This window comes from Haemaphysalis longicornis, unplaced genomic scaffold, assembly GCF_048455015.1.
Source record: "Haemaphysalis longicornis isolate Haplotype H1 unplaced genomic scaffold, Haemaphysalis longicornis Haplotype H1 scaffold_1, whole genome shotgun sequence".
NCBI lineage: Eukaryota > Metazoa > Arthropoda > Arachnida > Ixodida > Ixodidae > Haemaphysalis > Haemaphysalis longicornis.
The window spans coordinates 191,226,552-191,249,918 of NW_027526203.1; the positions used below are offsets into that span (position 1 = coordinate 191,226,552).

The following is a 23,367-nucleotide window of genomic DNA, read 5'->3' on the forward strand; positions in this document are numbered from 1 at the left end:
TACACTACAATGTAAATTGGTTTCGTGTGCTTACATAATATAGCGGAGCACTAATACCTGACAGCATGCCAGTTATGCTTCATATCTCAGATACTGATCACTACCCTGAACAAGCCAATGTAGCATAAATTTCACGGACATTCTGCGGAATTAGTACTATGGATAATGCAAAATGACACGCGGCAGTCAGCACACGACAAAGAATTGACTGCCGGGTCGTCTTGTTACAAGGTGAACGTTTGCAAACATTCATCATCTGCTACATATATCCTCTGCTTATATGCGCGTCCGCGACTAAACGCTTCTTCAAAACATCGTCATATGACACAGGGAGCCTGCAGAATCAAACACAAAAGTGAAATCAGAGGGCCCTATCAGATAACACACTCTTCCCGACACCTTTTACCGCTTGTCAACTTACTCTATACTTCAAAAAATGTGTCCGCCGAGCGATCAGCTGTTCGTTAAAGTCGAAAAAACAAAATAAAAGTGCATGCGCAGCCTGTGTGTATGATTACTAAAACGGTAATTCCTTGATTTCGCTTCGCATTTGTACAGAAAGATAGTTAAGCACCCCCCACCACTCGCCCCCCCCCCCCCCCCCACGTCTAGGAAAATATCAGTGCATTTCGCATCTTGATGGTCTAGTAAGTCCTACCTTTCTTAAGTTAAGACGAACGTCTCAAGAATTTCTGAGCTGCACTGGGTTTTTTTCATTCCCGTACGAGCTAGTATATTGCTTCCGGACTTGGCAGGCCGTTTATTTTTTCGGGGTTTCATTAACTCTCGTTGGTCCTTGCTATCATGCGGGAGTGGGCAGATATATTTAACGAGCCTCAAACTTGTAAAATACTTGACTTCGCGTGGCCTCTGTTCCTATAAAAGGCATGTTATTGTCAGTTAATAGGTAATCACATCCTCGAATCATATTTGTCTACGACGTATTTATTCGAAACAAAGCCGCATTCGTTTTCCGCGTTGCCAAACGAAACCATTATCTCACTTTGTATACAGGTCTATACGAGATCTACACGATGCGACAATAGAATTCACTTGCGCCTGTCGTATTCGGAGGAGGCAGTGGTGATATGCTGCTCCCGTCGCCGACGCGTGTCGTTGGCGTTTGAGCACTCTACGAAGACGCAGTTGTTTTTTTGAAGTGCCCTAAACACATTATTAGCCTACAGACATCACCATAACAAGTCGTTTGGGGCTCGTAAAGGCAAAAAGAAGCGAGAGAGAACCAAAACACTGCATGAGGCCGCTATCAGTGGCGCAGCGGTTATCCCGAGGAGCTGCTGCAGGCGGCGCAGCGATCGCGAAGCTCGAGGTGTAAATGCCTGCCTAGAATACACTATTATATATATATATATATATATATATATATATATATATATATATATATATATATATATATATATGGAGAGAGAGAGAGAGAGAGAGAGAGAGAGAGAGAGAGAGAGAGAGAGAGAGAGAGAGAGAGAGTTGCGATGCTTTGACAGCATCGCCCGAAGTCCGGCGTCTGCGCGTTTCGCTAAAATGCATGCCAAATCGTGCGTCTGCGTTCATATGACGATGTCTATGCTCGGCGGATATCAGCGTCGTCGCCAGGAGTGGCGTAGTCAGCGAGCATCGCAAAGCGGATGGCAGATTCCGTGTTTTGAGTCCGTCTCGAGTGTCTCGACGTTTGCGGACGTGCTTTCACACTAGGAAGCGGCGTTCCGTTCACCGAAATACAAGCATGCCTTTTTTCTCTTGCAGCAATCGGTTGCCATAAGACAAATTCACCCAAGCTATTTCTGTTGGAAAGCTGTTACCAAAGACAACTGCAATTCTATCCCTTGGTCTGCATCGGGGAGATCGCGACTGTGGGAGAGCTTTTTAGGAGCTAAACGACGGAGCTAGCTTAATCCCTTGTAGTATTAGCATAACTGGGCTCATCGGCAAGATCGGTTGGTGATGAACAAGCGTTATTACGGCCAGAATTTCTGAAAAACGACAAAAGGTTTTCGAGAGAGAGAGAGAGAGAGAGAGAGAGAGAGAGAGAGAGAGAGAGAGAGAGAGAGAGAGAGAGAGAGAGAGAGAGAGAGAGAGAGAGAGAGAGAGAGAGAGAGAGAGAGAGAGAGAGAGAGAGAGCAACCTTGAATTTGCTTGTATATGTAAATTGAAAATTGAAATACCTTTCATTTCTGCACGTATCTTGATCATTCTTTTTGCGTCGATCTCTGGATGACACGAAGAACGGACGTACAGGCTGAAAAAGTACCTGAAGTAAAACCATTGCATGGGTCCTTTAACGTGAACTTTAGTGATGACTGGAACGAGAGAGATTCAAGGGCTTCAGAATGAGGCAAGCAAAGTGGATTGTTGGATGGGAGGGAGGTTTACCGCGCAAAGTCTCCCACCCTCCCCCGCGTCCTTGTTACGGCCGAGCGGTACGCTTCTGAAAGTACGTAGCCGTGGTGCCCTTTTAGGGGACGTGAAACGGGAACTCGATGGATCGGGTGGAAAGGCCTATCCACCCTTAATTTTGTCAGCGTCTTCTAAGCGCGGCAACTGTGTTCCGTGGCTTTCGTTGTGTGCCCTGCTGGTAAACACCGCCGCCGCTAGCATCAAAAGCGGTAGCACATAGCGCACAATAGCCCTCGTCCGGAGAACCGGAACGCGCGTCAGTTAAGAAAAAGCTAATGCAAATTTATATTATGTTGCTGTGCCACACAGCGCCTCCACCCACTTCCTTTAATGATATTTTATTTGCAGGCTTGCTAAGAATTACTCAAAGTCCCTTGTCCAAAGGAGCTTACAAAATAACACCAGAAACTATGCGGGAAAATGATACTGGTGCTGTTCCAAAGCATGCCTTGTAAACCTTAGACATCTGCACTACCAGAGAGCTGCAACGTTTTTTCGTATACCTAGTTGCAGTCAGCGACGTGTATTCAGCGGCCGCTGTAATAAGGAGGCTAGGAGGCTACCACACTTTATAACCTCTGCAGTAAGGAGGCTATCCCCTTCCCCATAAAGAAGAATGCTCCCCTTTGAGCGTGTCAATTCAGAGGGAAAGCCAACTTACTGAGGAACACTATACAGATGAAACGTAGACCGAAACTTTTACAAGTGTTTTAGCACAAAAGCTGCGCGTAAACAGATCCCTTCGATAGCTCATGGCCCCATTCCAAAGGTTTGGCCGAGTGGCGGGAAGTATACCAAAAGCAAGAGCATCTCAGCCGAGAAGGGTATATCCGCGCAAACATTTAAGGCCATTCCGACCTGCGAAGGTGGAAGACCGGCGGAGCTGTAGAGCACCTTGGTGGGTATACACGGATCCATTTGTCGTATACAGAACCACGGCACAACACCAAGCAGTAACAAATCTTTGCACGTCCCGCATACTTTCAACGTTGCCACATCAGCCTTTTCAGGAAAGGTATGCGCAGAAACACGTTCATTGCACGATGAGGCTTCCCGAATTCACTAACCTTACCAATAACCATCAAATCGTTCTCGAAACACAGTTCCTTGCACTCCGCAGAACTGACTATTGAAATATTATTCCGAAATTTCACCCATGGCCCCCGTGCTCGTCCAATTACCTGAGTAGCTTCATCGTCTTCTCTTCCTCGCGGCACCCGTATTCCTGTCGAGACCGCCGGTTACGGGCAGCCTCTGGACACGGTTGTCTCATTCATATTGTAATGCGTTTTTATTTCAGTCTTTGTGTTGTAATTTTTAACCAAGCCATTCTCAGTTAGACTCTAAGACACTTTGTTTAAACTGTTCAGATTTCCCAAATCATTACATGGTGTAATTAATTGACCTTGCGTGTTTCTTGTTCATTGTTATGAGCTGGCCTACCTAATTATACGGCTGGAAAGCCGGAAACGTCGTTTTCAACGTACGAACGCGGAGCATCTGCGTCGGCATAAATCTTTATTATCAAGCTTTGCCCATGCCCATTTCTTTTTGAGTAAATTAGCTTTTCCTCCTTAAAGAGGACTAAAAAGGGTTAAAGATGTACCAGAAATTTAGCACGACAACCAAACTTCCCATAATATCGTTTTCATCCTGCGAACGAAACAATTGTGCCGAAATGTGCCTTAAATTCATTAAAAATTTGATTATTTCGGCTTTTTCCCGGTAATGGGGTGACCACTAGATGGCATAAATAACTTTGTCTCACTTATACTACTAGTTTAAAGTACGTTTCATTTGATTTAATTGTGTTTCTTAAGAAATTATCTTGGTAATTTCCGATTGTGCCTCATATTGGCTCAGATTTTTTTTAATACTGTTAAAAAAGGTGTGAAAGAAGGCAGCCTGCCGACTCGCTCGTGGAGAAATGCAGGTTGCGCCGCAAAGTCGTGAACCCAGTATATAGATCATACGTAAATAAAAAAGCCAACCACGAAAAAAAAAAAAGCAAGCTTCCCCGTGAACCCACCAATTGCTGACCCCCAGCGACTGCGTCCTTTCAGGCTGGGAAAGCGATCGCAAATACGAAATCGCCCTGAAGACCGCTAGTTCACCCTACGAACAAGTGCTCCTCGTATCTTGTTTTTGCGTGTTACGATAAAAGATTCGGATAATTTTAATTCGTTATTACTTAAATTATTCTCGTTGACTCTTCTCATGCCATTAAATCACCTAAGATTTTGTACAAGTGCCCCAGCCGCAAACGCACATGCAGCTTGCACCTTCAGTGAAACCTAGTCAGCGAACCATGGCATGTGGGCTAGTGTGGAGTTATTTTTACTTACTAAGAAAGGAGTTATTTTTGCTTTTTACTTTTTACTTACTTACTTTACTAGACTTAATACAGCCTAGGAAAACAGACCCGCATTCTGCACGGCACAAACTTTGTCGGGCTCAGTTACTACACGGTCGATTTCCGACGGCCCGCGCAGTCGACGCAGTGAAGCCAATGCACACACACACAAAAAATGGGCGTCATAGGAAACTTTGTAGGAAATAATAAAGGTGGATGCAGAAAGGGTGACAGTCCTGCAAATTGATTTTCCGACTAAATAAATTCGCCTAAACGCTCCCAGAGTGGTCCACACATTGCCTACGGACGCCCCACTTTAGTCCGCACAAGTAATCCTACAGTGTTTACAATACTTCAGTGTCCCTTTGAAGGGGAGGCAGAGCAGAACGGTACCTGGTCAGGCCGAAACAAACGAATAATGGCTCAAATACGATGTAAACCACGAGGTCAGATTATAGGTCGTCATTTTGTTTGTACATATATACATACATACATACATACATACATACATACACACACACACACACACACACACATACATACATACATACATACATACATACATACATACATACATACATACATACATACATACATACATACATACATACATACATACATACATGCATACCTATTCTAGTTTTTCATTATAACAAATGAAGAATAAAAAATTGTGTTATAAACATCCCCAGAGTATCGCCCCAATGACCGGACGACCGACCGAACGACAGAGTGACATCGCCATTTTTCGTCGTTATCCCTTAAGGATATGCGTAGCGTGTGATGTGTGTGCGGGCATGACTTTACAGCAGCAAAATAATTATTTTTGGTGTTCTAATTTATAGGTGCGGCGAAATCTACAGAATGAAATGAACTTTTCTCGCGTACTCTAGGCCTCAAAACATGGTACGAAACTTCAGTTCAAACCTCGAAATTACAACTTGTTTTGAACGAGAACTTCTGGCCGAGTCGTTATGACTCCTGCTTCAGAATCAAACCCCCAAAACTTCTAAACTGCTAGACCATTTCGTTTTTCAATCTGTGCTTGGCTGCGCGTGCGTCGCGATACTGGCGGCGGACACAGCTCGAGGGACACACGGCCGCGCACACACGTTGTATAAGGTAAACCTCCTGTTGCGCCACCTCCAGAGGATCGATCGTGCTCGAACGGCTACACAAAATAAATTGAGGAAAAGGAAGCAGGGGTGAAGGCGCGAGCATAATCAGATTACCTCAAAGACCACGAGCTAGTGACACTCGGCCAGTGACGAAGTTTTCTTTTTGTTTTTGTTTGTGTTCACTCCCGCAAGCGACACTCGTTGACGACATCCCAGTCCCCTCCTGCAGACACTTCACTTCGCTATCTAAGCCAGAGACGCGTGTACAACGGTGTCGTTTCCTTCCCCGCCGTTTCCCGCGCAGTAGTTCATTCGAAAGGCTCTCCCCGTGCGCCCTTTCAGCAGCCGCTTCTGTCAACGGCACACGTCTTCCAGCGACCTCCCGGCTTGCGCCATCGCCCTGAGACGGCATCACCTACTTTCGTCTGCGCGTCATTTGTCGTCTGCTCCGACACCGCTGCGCCAAGCGCAGACGACCATGTGAGGCAACGGCGTCGTCATCCGCTTATCGCTCGCGAACAGAGTGGGCTGCCGCAATATTTCTCGTCCCCCGCTCTTCCATAATTTTCCTGCTCCGAATCCCGGGCGTCAGCCCAGTTCCGTGCCACATGCACGGTCGCATTCTCCTCTCGAGCATGCTCTTTGGCCGTGCCAGCTCTGAAGAGAAGATATTCAAGCGCCGTATCATTCCGCGATCCCCTTTTGGCCTTCCTGCACACCACGTCTGTCATACCTCCTCCGAGATGACAAATGAACGCCGTGGATTGGGAGGCATGAAGTATGGCGACTCTCGATGGTACACGCACTTGAGCCTGCTGGGGGGAAGAGCATGATCTCGGCACACGCACTTGAGAAGCTGCAACGCCGGTACAGTGTGGGACTGAAAGGAAGGCTCCCGAAATATAATGTCGGACAACGACTCGTCTCCCCTAGGACGTATCTTTCGGATCCTTTATTTTGCCACTGATGCGGGCAGCTCCCGCATACGACCCCTCTCAAACCGCCGTCTATAAAGGCTGTCTCTGATGAAAAAGTCGAGGAATCCGCGTGTAGCCAAAGAAGAAATCGACGCCAGCGGCGCGCAGGCTTTTCCTGGAAGCTTATGAATAGCGAGACGCTTCTGAATTCGGAAAAGAACATCAAGGCATATATGGCGAGCGTGCGATCAATTTTAATTACGAACAAAGAGCAAGGCAGACTCGGTCTGTCGTTCCGTACTTCGGCGGGTTAATAATGCCCGCAAGGTTCGATTGAGTAAGTTCATTACTTCATTCGTTCATTATTTTATTCGTAGCTGTTGGACGCGTCTCTGTCAAGCGCGAATTTTGATGAGTCAGGAGCAGAATACACTAGAAGTATATGCATAAAGAGTTCCCTTGATTAAATGTGATGTCCGGACGCAAAAAAAAAAAAAAAAAACACAGAACGTTCGACCGTTCCATCTCCTTGAATTGAAAACAGGATCCATCCTTAAGATGGTCCCTTGAGGGTTCTTGTGAGATAATGTGAGCGTAAATGATGTTCAGAAGTTATTTAAAAGAATGAGAAAGCGGATCGTCCCCCATCTGTTATACTCTTCTTTTTATTACACCACTGTACATTTTGTCCTTTTGCGCAGTGTATAATTCGGGATTTCTTTCCAACACGGATATTACAAGCATAATATTTTTAAGGGATTGTGTTTGTCTTACATACCATACAAGAACACATGGTTACGCTACAAGAGTGTCTTGTGGTTGTTGCTGTTATTATTATTTTAAACAGCGGAGGTGTTGCAGTTGGACGCAACGTCTGGCGCGTAAAGAGTTAAAAGTTCCAAGAAATTGCTGGCCCCTCGTGAGCGCGTCCCTCGCGGCGACCGCTCACCGTCCCCGGCACGCGCAGTAGCTTTAGCAAAAAAAAAAGAAAAAAAAAACTGGCGAAACCCCGAGGAGCGAGAAAATGCTGAGCGTGCCTGTGAGCGCGTGCCTCGCGGCAACCGCCGACCGTTCCCGGCTCGCGCTGTGGCTTTAGCAAAATAGAAAGAACTGGCTAAAACCCGGAGGAGCGAGAAAATGCCGAGCGTACCCGTGAGCGCGTGCCTCGCGGTGACATCCAATCATCCCCGGCTCGCGCAGTGGCTTTAGAAAAAAAAACTGGCAAAAACCCCGAGGGGCGAGAAAATTATAAGGTGACTGTGACCGCGTGCCTCGGGGCGATGTCCGACCATCCCAGGCACGCGCGGCCGCTTTAACAAAATAGAAAAAACTGACTAAAACCCCGAGGAGCGATTAAATGCCGAGCGTGCCCGTGATCGCGTGCCTCGCGGCAACCGCCGACCGTCTCCGGACCACGCAGTGGCTTTAGCAAAATAACTCGTAAAAACCCGGACGAGCTAGAAAATGTCGAGTGTGCCCGTGAGCGCGTGCCTCTCGGCGACAGCCGATCGTCCCCGGCTCGCGCAGTGGCTATAGGAAAATTGGGCCCATCTCCCCACGAGCGGGACTCGAGTAAATGCGTCGCATAGGGGGTGGGTGTATTGCGTTAACGTTTAGTGTTTGGGGAGTTGGTGGTAGTGAATGCGTTGTATCAGCAGCTTCTTGGCGCAGTTTGAATGAGTCAAGGATATAAGGCGCGTTCGTAGCCTCCCATTCTGTGTCGGCTTTGTGGCGCAGTGGGTAGAGCACCATGTACATTGCGTTCCGCCCGCAGGGTCGAGGGATCGAAACCAGGTGCCGGATAGTATTTTTTATATAGTGTAGGGGGAGGGGTGCGGACCACGACTACGGACGTCAACGCAGGTGACATCGTGAGTTACTGAAATGCTCTGCATTTAAAAAAACTGGCGAAACCCCCAAGGGGCGAGGAAATTCTCAGGTGACTGTGAGCGAGTTCCTCGCGGCGACATCCGACCATCCCCGGCACGCGCAGCAGCTATAGCAAAAAAAAAAAAAAAACTGGCGAAACCCCGAGCAGCGAGAAAATGCCAAGCATGCCCGTGATTCCGTGCCTCGCGGCAACCGCCGATCGTTCCCGGCTCGCACAGTGGCTTTAGCGAAATGGAAAGAACTGGCTAAAACCCCAAGGAGCGAGAAAATGCCGAGTGTGCCCGTGAGCGCGTGCCTCGCGGCAACCGCCGTCCGTCCCTGGCACGCGCAGTGGCTTGAGCAAAGAAACTTGCAAAAACCAGGACGAGCGAGAAAATGCCGAGTGTGCCCGTGAGCGCGTGCCTCGCGGCGACAGCCGACCGTCCCTGGCACGCGCAGTGGTCTTCGCAAAAAAACTGGCGAAAACCCCGACGGGTGAGAAAATTCTGAGGTGACTGTGAGCGCGTGCCTCGCAGCGACATCCGACCATCCCCGGCACGCGCAGTCGCTTCCCCTCATAAAAATATTTACCGAGATTTAATAAACTTGTTATAGATACTGCTCAAAAGAATCCTATAAACATTTTGTCAACATTCTATAGAATATTTCTATTGAGTTTCCATTACAAATTGGCCACCGCGTTTCAATTAAAAGTCTATAGAGCCAAGTCAGTAGGCCTTATCGGTTCTGAACGTAGTTTCTTATGAGTTTCTTATGGGGTTTTTATAAAATATATTCAATAGGTTTTCTATGCAATTCTTACTGAGTACAGTCGCAACAGCCTGTTCCGTGGAAATCAGGTTTGAATGCAGTTTCTGACGGATTTTTATTAAATTTATGGCAATTAATTTTTTATAACATTCCTATTGAGTATAGTCGTAACATCGTGTTGCGTGTAAATAAAGTTTGAATAGAATTTTTGGTGAGTTCTTATTAAATTTGCCTGGATTAGCTTTCTTAAAATTATTATTGAGTATGGTCGTATCAAGCTGTTGCGTTTGAGTCAGCTTTGAATACAGTTTCTGACGGGTTTCTATTAAATTTATCTCAGTTAGATTTCTACAAAATTCTTATTGTGCCCAGTCATCACAACCTGTTGCATATGAGCTAGGTCTGAACAGAATGTCTGATGAGTTTTTAATAAATTTATCTCCATTATCTTTCTATAAAATTCTTATTGAGTATAGTCGTAATATCCTGTTGCCTGTGAGTCAGGTTTTCTGGCAAGTTTTAACAGAGGAGCTTTGTAGGGGCTCGAACTCTCTGGCGGTGATGTCCGCCATCTCAGGCGCCACCGCTCCCAAATGCTCCCAAGTAGAAGTGATGGGACGTCCATCACGCGATCTCGGTTGATGAGGCGGGGCAGGCGGCGCTATAGCACCCCACATATATGCACCGATAAGCTATCAGACCTCCGTGGGTGGGCTATTGAAACGCAATACAGAGTCTATTGAAACTCAACATAATGAAGGTAATAGGATTCTTGTTGCGTGTTCGTTATAAAAAGTTTATTGCCTGTCTAATGACCACAGTCCACACTTTCGGAGTTCAAACGACTTTATAGAAAGGTAATACAAAGTTTGTTAAAACTCAATATAGTGAAGGCAATAAAATTCCTGTTGCATTTTTGCAATAAAAAGTTCATTGATTTTATATTGGCCGCAGTTTTTAAGATGGGAGATTTGGTTCACTCTATAAAAACGCAACATGAAGTGTATTAAAACTCAAGGTCTTGAGGGCAATAAAATGTTGGTTGAGGTTTTGCAATACAAAGTTTGTTGACTTTTTAACGAGCACAGTCTATAAACGATGAGTTTTAATTGACTTTTTATTGACTCTATAGAAACAGAAACCCCGAGGAGCGAGAAAATGCCGAGCGTGCCCGTTAGCGCGTGCCTCGCGGTGACTTCCGATGGTCCCCGGCTCGCGCAGTGGCATTAGCAAAAAAGAAGGAACTGGCTGAATCCTCGAGGAGCGAGAAGATGCCGAGCGTGCCCATGAACGCATGCCTCGAGGCGACAGCCGATCGTCCCTGGCTGGCGCAATGCCTTTAGCAAAAAAAAAAAAAAAAAAACTGGCGAAAACCTAGAGGAGCGCCTCACGTCACCTTGCAACCAAGAACGCCACAGCTGGAGCAACACCTGCTCCACGGAACCTCGACACGACTGCACGAACGCCGCGTACGCGTCGTGCACGCACGCGCCGCCAATGCGCCCCTACTGGCATCAAGAACTACCACGCATGTAATACTTGGCATGATTAGGACGACGATATCGATGCATATGGCGATGACTACCACTAGCACAGTGTAAAGCGACGACACAACATGTAACTAAACAATTTCAAACTTCTACTAATACGTGGGGATGTGTTCTTCGGTGCTGACGTAAAAAGAAATCCTGCCGCTTCGCTATAATTCAAGCCTAGTGCAAGCTTCCCCAGTTTATTATTATTATTATTGCTATTATTATTAGCCTCGACGTCATTGCTCTTAAATTATATCTTCCGTCACTGTCTGACTATACCAGTTTGCCTTGGCTTGCCAATCATTCGCAGCCGTATCTTTGCTACGCTTCCCTCACAACTGCTCTCAAAAATTTTGGAAAACAGGGGACTGGTAACAGTTTCTTTTCCCACCTTCTGCCCTGTGGGCTATGTGCATGGAGAGCGAATAACCTTTACTGCACACTGTTAAAAATGGGGCAGGTTTAACACTTCTAAACCTAGTTACCCCGAGCAAAACCAAAGACCATACACACGGTGTTTGGTGAATGCTTGCCTTTGCTTGACATTTCGTAGCCTGCAGTCTACCTATTCGTACTGGATGCTTGGATTCGCCCTTTTCCATGCGCTGAAGGGCACGCGTAAACAGCCCAGGCGGCGCGCCATCGATGGCGAAACTGAGGAACCAAGCACCGGCGAAGCAGTCGAGAGGCGAGCAGTCGGTAAACCCTCGCCTAGTCTCGTGGTTCGCTTGTGCTGAACCGCACGCACGGATGGCCCAGCTGGTGCTGTGCGATCAAGCGCAGGCGAAACAGTCATCCGTTCCACCCTCCCCTAGTCGCGCGGTGCTGCAGCGGTGAGGCAACGAGCGAGCCAAGCGACAAGAAAAGGTCGCTTGCGACGCGATTAATGACCTGGAACGATGCAGCCTACTTGCGCTCTTAAAGAACGTGGGTCTCCCACACCACATCACACCTGAAGTCCTAATCACTGTAGTCAAAATGTAAACGTAGTCCGATGAGGAGGCTCAGCATAATATCCGTCTGGAATCTGCAAGAGTGACCATTTTAAATGCCACAGCACAGGTAACATCTGAGCGAAGAGTCCTGTTGCGCCGTTCATTCGGCAAATTTCCTACTAGGGACGAAGCGATCATCCATGTGCATTGTGACTAAGCAGACCCCAGAAAAGTTGTTCACAATTCGCTGACAAGGGACCACGGGAGAGAGGGGGGGGGAGAAAGGCATAATGTCTGCTCCTCTCACACCCGGCAAGCATACGCATATCAGGCGTCGGTTAAACATTTTAACCCGATTAATCGGCAGGCTTTAGTCAATTAACTGGTCGATTAATCAGCTACGGTGGTTTATCAAAAAAAAAATTCGGCCACCCTCGCAATTGAGATGCGAAGACTGGGGAAGCAGCAGAGCTGGTGGCCTGGTGGTCTCCACTAGCTTTAACTTGGTTTTTCTTAGATGTGCCCCTCTCTTAATAAGAGAAATGTGGTTAAAAAGCGAAGCTTTCTCCGTGCAAACTGAGTTAAACCGAAGTCCACAAGCCGCCCTCCTCAAGGTCGAAATCCAAATTGCCAAGGTCCAAAGCCAATGCCCCCCCAACGGATCCGAAGGAAATGTTGTGCCCCTAAATCAGATGATAGCGCAATCTGATGGACGCTGATTTCATAATGCGAGGCACCCAGGTTCGATTCCTACCATGAAAAGCGTTTCTTTCTTTCCTTCTTTCTTTTTTCCCCTTTTTTTTGGGGGGGGGGGGGGATGGGGGGTTGGGGAGGGGGGCTTGCACTCCTGACACCTGCTCGTGGGCTCCTCGCCACTTTCCCTCGCACTTCTTGGCCCAGCATTTCCCCTTCTCCGATTCGCTGAGCGGAATTTCCTCTTAACAATCCGCACGTACCGAAGAAAGCTCTGCTGTTGAAAGAATATTTCGCGTTTCACGGAGGCTTTCACTCCCACGTTGGCGGCGTGGTCAAGTTGGGATAATTTCAGGCCCTGATAGCAAATTCCTACTGCTCCGCAGACAAGGAAGTCTGAAAAGATTCGTAGGTATCAGTGGTATCAGTATGTTTCTAGGCCTGAAGCCGGACATTTCAGATGAAGTAAACAGATCAACTCAATGTCGCTGATGCGGTGGGGCTGCTTATAAAGGCGTTCGTCATTGAGATTAATTTTGTAATGACGAACAACAGCGCTCGACGTTACGGCGGGAGCCCGACTAATCGAACATCGTATACTTCTGCTACGGTTAGACTACACAGTGCTAAATCGGTTGGAATGATCATTTGCCCATTTACTGAACCTCAACGTTGTTGTGTTCGCATGCAAAATGCCATTTTTTGCGTATTTGCTGGTTGTTTGTATCCCTACCATGTTTCAGCATACTTGTATTTTTCGCTGCTATGACGTAAGCCGGGTTACTTGAACTCGAGCACGATTCCGACATGCTTGCACCAAATTTCAGTATAAGCACTCTTAGTATATTTTATCACATGGCTTCACCCGATTCATCAGTTAAAAATTAATCGCGAATAAAGCTTTATTCGATTAATCATACGATTAATCGATCAATCGCCCACCCCAACATAAATTTCCAGTACGGTTACGTTGCATCCTGCTGCTACTATTTCCACTTGTCCCATCTGCAAATTAAATTATGCGCGCACGGCTTACGAAGGGCCATCTAAGTAGCTACAAGGAATTTATCGTTAACGTACGATGCTGAAGGGTCTGAATAATTATGTTGGCCTTTTCAGTGTCTCTCGTCGTAACAATGTTTCACTTGTATGCCCTCTGCATCCGAGAAATGTACGTGACAGAAACACGATGGCGGATCAATGAGGGAGAAGAGAGGATGGCTCACCGCTGAAGTTGGACTCAATCTCGTAGGGGATGACGGCGTGGTCCCAGAGCCTCTCGGGCCTCGCAGTGGCGGCGCGGACGCGTCGGCGGTTCTTGCCCGCGCGCTCCCGGTGCCGGTGTCGCCGCCTGCATCGGTGCCCGACAGAACAGATTAGGCGTAACATCTGTGAATGTTGTGTAAGAAACTACCATGGCCCCGGACCAACGCTCCCGCTGAACGTGCGGCTGTGGCCTGCGCCCCAAATTCTGCGTTGGTACACAGTACTTCTAAAAAATTGAAGCTCGTGTCACGTGACACGGGTGTTATGGCGGCTGTTAGTAGCCTAGTTGGTAGCATAATTTGTAGCCTAATTTCCACGTCAATATGCCATGCCACATCTACCGTGGGCACGAAAACGAATACCATGCGAATTGATTGCCAATGATTGCCAATCTTTACCACTTCCACCCCCAAGCGCAGGAAACAAAAAAAAAACACCTTAACATAAATACCCCAGAAAGTGGAGGGGAAAATAGCCCCGCCGGTAGCGTAGTGGTCATCGCAGCAGACCTGTATTCTGGAGGTCGTGAGTTGGGATACAACCAAGCGGACATTTTTTCTCCGCTTTCTTTTTTTATAGATAGACAGAAATAAGGGTTGGCAGTCAAGAAAACCTCGGAAAGCAAAGGGGAGGATGTGGTAGGTTATTGAAACAGATAAGGAATTTAAAAAGACAGAAGGTGTAGAAAAAATGCCCGCCGGGAGAGATCCGAACCCATGACCTCCAGAATACCGGTCTGCTGCGATGACCACTACGCTACTGGCGGGGCTATTTCCCCTCCACTTTCTGGGGTATTTATGTTAAGGTATTTTTCTTACCTGCGTTTGGAGGTGGTAGCCAGCGCCACTCGCACTACTCGGGGTGAAGGGGACCTTCTTTTTAACCCCCGGGCCATGACTCGAGTGTCTACGACATGTCGAGAGTGGTCGACCACTTAAGAGGGTTCAACGATGGTCGACCTGTGTGTGTGTGTACGCCGTGCAGTACTGTGCACAAGGCGACAGATTCATTGCAAGCCACTCATCCGTGTTTCTCTAGTTAAAAGAGCAAGGAATGACTTCACGTCATTAAAAGCCTTTTTCAGTTCTAGAACAGCAGTTGCGTAGTGGCAATGGGTTATATTGAACCGCTACTGCTGAAACTTGGTGGGACATATCTTCATATACAAAGGAAGCCTTTCACATAGTTATCTCAGCTTTGAAATATCGTGTCAGTACTCACGTTTTGCACGTAACACAAATATCCCTGGCTTGCAGTTTTTTTCTGGTTATTATAAAAAGAATGTCACGCACAAAAAAGGAATAATGCCCCAAGACACTTCTCACCAGAGTATTTATCAACTGGAATCCTAAACTTCTGACCATGCGGATGCGCAATAATTTGGATGTGTTGTGAGAGTTCCGGAGGCTTTGACGGCGCGTCAGAAAAGCAGTTCATTGCTTCCTGGATGGCTTACTCGGTCTACTAGCTGTTCTTATTGACAGCCACAATATGGTAAGTATATAACAATAGGCAAACAAATGATAGTTTGCCAACAAGCAATACAAGGAGGTCGAACTGCGAGACTGACCTAGAGGCGTCATTCTTCAGCGAGTTCAATGAAGCATGATATAAATCAGACTAGAGCACGGTGTAAGAATAGTTTAGGTGGTGACACTCCGCCGTCCCCTCGGCAACCGGCGCGACCACATCGTGTTCGGAGCGCGCGGCGCCGCCGATTTCGCAATTGTAGAGGGCGCTGCGGTATAGGGGCCCAGTCGAACGGCGAGCGCGGCTTGGCTCACTGCAGCAGTTGGTGCTACGTTGTGCTTTCGTGCTGTGTCCGCGTTTAGAAGCGTGATGTTTTAAACTGAGCTGTGTGCGCTGAATCTCCTCGGCAGTGGGAAAGAAGTGATCGCGCAGCTGCTGCATTACTACGTAAGCATGCGAATGAGGCACCATTGTCAGCATGTCAACGGGGCTCTAAAGAAGCAGTCACAGGAGAAGAAGCTCGCAAAGCTCTGCTCGTCGTAGCCATATAGCAAGTGAGAAAAGCAAAGTGCAGTAGAGGTCAGCAATGTGTAAAACATTATTCAAGGTCAGGATGCAAGAGTAAAGCCTAAACTTGTGAATTTAGTCAAATGTTTTCATATCTTCCAAGCGCGGATTTGAAACAGCTTCTTGCTTAATGAAAATATTTCTTGTTGCATTTTTTTCCCGAAATGCCTCACGGCCTATCGGTGATTTTTTTGCAAGTGCTTTGAATAAAGTTGTTTTTTGAGTGGAAGTGTTATTGCCATTGTAGGAGGCGTATAACAAAATGTTGTGCGTTTTGAATGTGTACGAATCACTAATATGTAAGTGTGCATATATATATGGTCACAAACACACGGCTATACGCACGCATGCAAACATACATACATACACACGCAATCCCATAACTAGCCTTTTTTGTATTCCGCAGTTACTCTTCCTGGCACGATCCTAGATGAGTTGTATCCAGTAAATTATTTTATTTATTATTTATGGCTCCCCAGGCTGCATGACATCGGTTACAAGAGAGACAATAACAATAGAGAATTTAGCTGTACAAGCACAGAAAATGTGACAAGGTTGGTAAAGATAGTAACTGGACCATCTTAAACTCGGGGCCCAGATGAAACAAGAATAACAAAACTGGCACCCACTTGCATTCTGTAGAGTTTTACGTTAACTTAAATAATACGTAAATACAAGGCAAGCAACACGCGCAGAAAATATATTTAAGCAAAAGATTTTTTAGTGGGACCGATGAAGTCCTGTCAAAAAGCATGCGATTTCTCGTAGACTGGCTGCTCGACCGAAAAGCTGTGCGATCTCTGGTCACGCGGCGCGAAAGCGGGATTCCATTGTGTCAAAACGGCTATTTGAAAATCGCAAAAAGGACCGGCTATAGATAAGGCAATTCCGCATCGTACAGGAAGAACGAGTACAATAGTATACCTTTATCTCGTAAACCACATATCGGCACACATTTAAATCGCTCGTAGATACGTTTACTTAGAGCGCAAATAGTCGTTGCGTGGGTTCGTACTTCATTAGCGATTTAGGGCCTTGAAGGTTTTGCGATACACACAACTCGCCGGAAATAAGGGCAGGTGACTTGCTCTTAACGTTGCACACCCGTTATGTTACCCCGGCCCATCGTTTGGGTTTACTGCGCTTAGAATGACCGGTAAATTTAAATGTATACCGGCGAAATTTTTACCCTTAAGATAGTAAGGCTGTGTGCTGCAGTGAAATCATGTGCGCTTAGCCTACACGTTCGGGCAAACAGCGTGCAAGCAGCCGCAACTTCTGCAGCAGCGTGGCTGGGCCCCCATACACTAGCGCCATGTACCGGCGGTTGCGAAAAGCGGCGGAGCGCCGAACAAGATGTGGTCGCGTCGCCGGGGCGAGTGTCACCACCTAAACTATTCTTACACCGTGGACTAGAGCAAAACCGAAAACAGAGATACCTGCAATTTAGGCTTATCTTGTGGATGTGCTGCGCTTCTTTGAATTCTTTCTTGTTGACTTTCTCAGAATTGATGTTTTTGGCGATTGATTCAAATGCCAACATTCATAACTTCTGCGTGATTCTGAGTTTTAGTAAAACTTGGCAATTTTTTTTTCTCACATTATGTTGTGTGCAACAATGCTCAACAAGTAAAATCGCGCCACAAGTTTTGATATGGCTCCCTTTCTCACCAAGGCGCACTCATGGTATCTCAGTAATGTGTCTCATTAGTTTTGGTTCATTGCACGTGTTACGGCCGACCCTATTTCACTACCAACCACTTTTTATTGAGTCAACTTGAAATGTAGTGTTTGCATGAGAACAGCTTTTAAAACAATAATTAAACAAAACATATAAAAGACATAAAATATACTTTCTAAGGTTCCCGTGGGCATAAAAATGCTTTCTGGTGTACACCAACAATCTGAGTTTATCTTTCCAGAAGTTTTGCACACAGCTTAACTTAATACATTTAACTGAAAAATGCGATGACCAGCGTTAGCCCTAAAATACACGCTAGAAAAAAGAAAGGAAACGGACAGCTACAACAGATATTTTCCATTTAGTCTCGAATTTGTTCCCACTTTAGACTTCTTACCACGCGGGAAGCTGAAAAGGCAAATATTTTGACCATATAGGCTCAGAGCTTCTTCAACCTTCGGTAAAAGTACATTCGGTGCTCTTGATTGTGCATAATGCACCTGTTGCACTAATGCCGGTAAATACTTTTTTGCAGCAATTCTATCAATTTACTCTTCTGCGTAATCGAGAGGTATGAGCTTTAGAACATAGAAAGAATCGTCCTTAAAGCTTACTCGCCAAATTTAGCACTTACGCATCGGAAAGCGGTATTTTCAAAAGGCAGATACGTTTAGCTTGTGTTCAGTGGACGAGCGTAACAAAGAAATTAGTAGGAAATTGTACGCGAAGTCGGAACACTAAGAGAAAATAGCACTTGTGCGCACACATACTCGGAATTTAAGTGAAACCCCTGCTGCCACGTCTTCATAATTATCTTTCATTTTGCTTTATTCAGGCCATTATCTGTCTCTTTTTTAAAGGGGTTAAGAAGGCCAAATGCAACAGTACAATTCGATGGAGGCAGCCTATGGTCAACCACTCAACTCCATACCAGCCCTGAAAGACGTTTTTTTAACCGAAGAACAATGCGAACAATTGAAAAACATTGAAATTATACGCCACACGACGACAGCGGTGACGTTATAGGGAAATACCCGGCCTCTTCGGTTCAAGAACACCACAGTGCTTAATTGCGCACATTCCCACATCACGTTTAATTTACTAAGCCCATCTTCCTCTATGTTTAATTTACTGCAACGCACCGGCAGCTCAGTACGCAAGGTACTGACTGCGCTACTGAGCAGACACTTGCGGTTGGTGACTACGCAGGGTAACGTAGGAGACGAAAAGCATCAGTGTGTCTACATTTGAACGCACGTTACAGATCATGAGGCGTCTTCAATTAATCCGTAGCTCTTCACCAGGCATGGCTGTTAGCAAAATACTGGCTATATTTTGTTCCGAAATACCTGTTTTAACACATGCTTAATATTTTCGTAATGGATATCGCGATAATTGATACCGCTGTCGGATATCGCTCTCAGATCACTCTGGGATGGAGTATCATACAACTATTGAAGAAGGGACAGCTATACTTGAAACGAAGGAGCGAACAAGAGAGAGAAAGCGCCAGCCGATGATGCTGCTTGAATGCAATTATTTATTCTCATAGCGGTTCAGATGGCTTTGTGCGCACGTTAATTCTAGTCAACCATTAAGGAGTGCTCCAGCTAACTCGAGAAGATAGCCCATACGTTCCAAAAAAAAATCAATTTTGCCGAAGTTTGTCTAGCTTAAGAGTAATTGGCGAAATTGTGTGATTTCCGGGCCAGTCTCACAAGCCATTACCATCATACGGTGGCATACTCTGTACAGCGAACAAACAGATTCGTCTTATAGATTTCCATACTCAAAATAACACTTTTTTGCTTGTTTTATGGTGTGACTATTTTGAGGAGGTTAACGAAGACAATCCCGTACGGCACGTTCATGTGCAACGCTTCATATTGACGCAAAAAAGAGGCCTGCACACGACTACCTGCCCTCTCACAACGCTCATTTTATTAACGCAGTGTAAAGTTTGGCACAAAACACTTGAACCTATCGCTATTCGCTTAATCTTCAAAAGAAATGCGTGCCTTCAATGAAACAGTGGGGCCTTAGTATTGTTGGACCCTTCGTCTCAGCAGATTTTTCATCTCTTTGGACATTTAGGCTCGATTAGACCTTCAGACTCGGTGGATCTTTCGTTAAGTGGGACATTCAGGCTCGATTGAACCTTCCGTCTTGTTAGATCTTTTGTGTCGTTGGACATTCATGCTCGATTCGACCTTCAGACTCGGTGGATCTTTCGTCTTGTTGGACATTCAGGCTCGAGTGGACCTTTCGTGTCGTTGGACATTCAGGCCACAAGCGGTCCTAGTTCACCCAGCGCAAAATGTGCTTCGCGCAGGCTGTACGATAAAAGTTTCAGTTGATTTTAATTGCGTAGTACCTATATTGACTCGGCTGACTCTGCTCCCACCTTCAATTGGCCTTAGATTTTTCTATTAGCGTACCAGCCAGCGAAACGTCGCATGTGCGCTTGTGTGGAGCGACTTGGAATTATAGCTTGAGGCAATCTGAAACTAACAATCTAAGGGCACATTCTTCCTGACACAAACGTGCTGTAGCTTGGTTTCAACTGAGCCAACGAAATGCCACGACCCGCCGGCCGCCGGATGACTAAACGCTGGGCCGACTGATTCTGTCGGAGGGTCAGCGAGCCGTACAGAAGTGCAGTCAAGCCTACCATCTTGTTTTGACGTCATACGAAACTTCATAGGAAAACGGCAAGGAGGATGCAGAGAGGAGGGCAGTATGTTCGAATATAGTTTTTTTACTGAATAAAGTCGCGTAAACGCAGTGAGAGTGATCGAAACATGACCTAGAGACTCCAGGCTACAATTTTCCCTAGTAATATGGCAATATTTACAAATCACTTCAGTGTCCCTCTTAAGGCATTGTAAGAAAAAAATAGTTTCCATTGTAACTATATCACAAAGTTACATGTAAGAACAACGGTAACTAAATGTATAGTAGTTTTCTGAGTTTGAAAGGCTTGAAAAAAAGCCATTTTTATATTATTCCAAGTTACTTTCTTCAAAAAATCATATCTTTTTATCTTTGAAAAGTTCAAGGCTTGTAAGTTGTGCTCCATTCTTGGTCTCCCCATTCGCTCAATTTTTTTCACCCTGCAGTACATTTCTTTGGTGCGTAGGAACGCTAGACTCACGCAGAAGATTTTCCCCAAGCGACCAGTGGAGTTAGAGCTACTAGATTCACGGAATAGCTGGGCTGAGCGAGCCCTAACAAGGTGAAGTTTCAATTTTGACTCTCACCGTTTGCTGTGGAACCTGGGGCTTCTGTCCGTGTTGTTGAAGCCGACTTCCGGCTTCGCCTGTCGGCTTCGCCGACGGTACGCCTCCCGCGACATGGCGATGTCGCCCATCACCAGCTCTGCACCAGGGGAAATAGAGCGTACGTAACATAAATAGGGCAAACAGGATACGTAAAGTATGACATAGGCAATTTTTGTATATGCTCTATACTCGTTGAAAAGCTCTATACTCGTTGAAAACGCTCGTGTGTGATTGCATTAAGCATAAGCAGGCCTTTGAACATTTTTCCAAGCATTTTAACATTCAAAAATGCCCATGGGCAGGCTTTACCACACTCGAATGAGCAATCATCGCGATCAAAAGCACAAAGTTGCCCAATGACACTAGCAATTCAACAATGCTGTTTCGCATGGTCTAATGTCTCAATGACACTTGCAGCGCAGGTCCCATTTTTGAGACAGACCGTATCTATGGCCGCAGTATTATTTAAACTTCCTCTTGTAGACAAAACTATTGGGCCTTCAGGTATTGGGGTGAAGCAGACCAACTGGAGATTTTCAAAGTGTAAGAACTGAGCGTCTGTATATTTATCAGAAAGATATGAAGAAAACGAGAAAGCTCAATCATATATTGGGCACCGAACGGTTATTCGGCTAGGTGTAGTTTCCAATAAGACGTTTAAGACAAACATACCAGCAAGAGAAGAGAAAAGCTCTTAACTGACTACCCCACATTGAAAGCCTCAGGTCGCGGCACAGGCTTCAGCCCCAAAGGGTGCAGCAGCCGGGGCAGTCTCTTATAAAGACTGGAAGCCCATCTTTGACGACTACAATAGAGCAGCACTGAATCAAGGTGACAATTCAAAAGCCGCGCAGAGTGTGTATGCGGCCTTCACTGACACGTCAACGTAAGTTTCCAATACAGCACTGCGCGGATCCTGGGTCCTATAAGCACTGATAACATCTTGGAATGATCTTGACTGTGCTCCACATGCGCTAGCACAGCCCAGTGATAAAATAGTTGCTTTCAGGGAGAAGAAGTTGAAAAGGCCTATATGCAGTATTCGGCTGAGTAGTGCACATTTTTATCCGTGTACGGGCCCGGGCCCAATCATGGCCATGGAATGGTTGTCGCTTTCAAAGGGGAGGATATGTCCAGTGTGCTCCTTTTATTTGAGTTGGAACTTGGCCTCTGCCCAGTTTACGCGATATGAGCTGTTTTCAGGCAGGAAAATACGAAAATAAGCTTAGAGACCGGCAAAACGTACCGGAAAGGCCCCATTTCCACTGTACGCAGAACGCTTGCAAGCGACATCGCCCTTATGCTTCGCCATTAACGAATGCATAATCACTACTCCGAGAAAATTGATGTGCATAACTCCCCCCATTATTCTGTTTGTGAACTGAGTGTTTTCTGGAGCTGATTTTCTTCGTCCCACTTCAAAAATCTCTCAACCTAGGCGCAAAGATACCTTCGAGAGCAAGATCATGAATGTGCCCCGGAGAAATCGGCACTTCAGACACTTAGTGCTGGTACGCCGAAACGAAACAAGCCCGTCCCAGACCTGGACTTTTTCATAAGTGAGCAACCCGTCCCAACTTACACGTTTACAAGCTTACACGTAGTTCAGTGCGTCACGCATCGTCACGCATCACACAATCTGACTCGCTCAAAATAATGGAAGCCGTACTTATATATAACTTATGGAACACCATACTTGGCCCTTAAAACGAACGAAAAAGAATTATTCGCCAAGCTTACAAGACTGCTCTCGGGCTGCCCTCAAAGACGACGATATCAAAATTGTTACAATTAGGTGTACATAATAGTTGGGAGGAATTACAGAAAACGCACTACACCTCTTAGGGCGCTTGAAGAAAACAGCGGCGGGGCGCGCTACTTTTCACCAATTGGGTTACACGACTCCACCGATTGGAGATCAGAAAACAAGCGTGTCTTTTAGGATCCGACAAGACATACGAGCGACCCCAATAACAAGAAACATGCCACCAGACTACAACAAGTCCAAAAGAATTGCCCGAGCACGCGCCATGTCCGCCAGATTTAAGACGTAAGTACCTGCTAGGTGGACGCATCCCCTTATTCGCACCATCCCGCCCACGTAACCTGGGTAGTGAATGGCAAGAAAACACATCCTGCGCAGTCAATACCGCAGCAATTGATTCTGCAGAAGAAACCGCGATAGCCCACGCCAACACCACTGCCCAAGACCTGATCCCCATACTCACCGACTCGCAGGCAGCTAGCAAAAATTATCTGCAAGGTCGCATTTCTAAAACGGCACTTTGTCTTCTTTTAACAATAACGAGAATTGCCTAAGTTTATATAGTTTGGGTGCCATGACACGAATCCCCTGAGGGGAATGAGCAGGCTCACGCCGCTGCCCACGCTTATATACAACGGGCCGTTTCTCTCACGGGGCAGTCACCACCTCTTCCACCTAACCCGCAACCTCTCTTGCGCTACACGGACATTTTGGCGGACCAGCAACAGAAAGGG

At 46.2% G+C, this 23,367-nt stretch overlaps 1 protein-coding gene across 1 annotated transcript in view; it reads right to left on the reverse strand.

Moving 5' to 3' along the window:
* Positions 1 to 23,367, reverse strand: part of LOC144140310 (bone morphogenetic protein 1-like) — an 892,396-nt gene that overhangs the window by 378,036 nt on the left and 490,993 nt on the right. Inside the window, exons 2-3 of the mRNA XM_077672292.1 lie at positions 20,848 to 20,965; positions 13,830 to 13,954 (exon numbers count right to left, since the gene is read on the reverse strand). Of these exons, the coding sequence (XP_077528418.1) occupies positions 13,830 to 13,954; positions 20,848 to 20,965 (243 nt within the window). The remainder of the gene's footprint in view (positions 1 to 13,829; positions 13,955 to 20,847; positions 20,966 to 23,367) is intronic.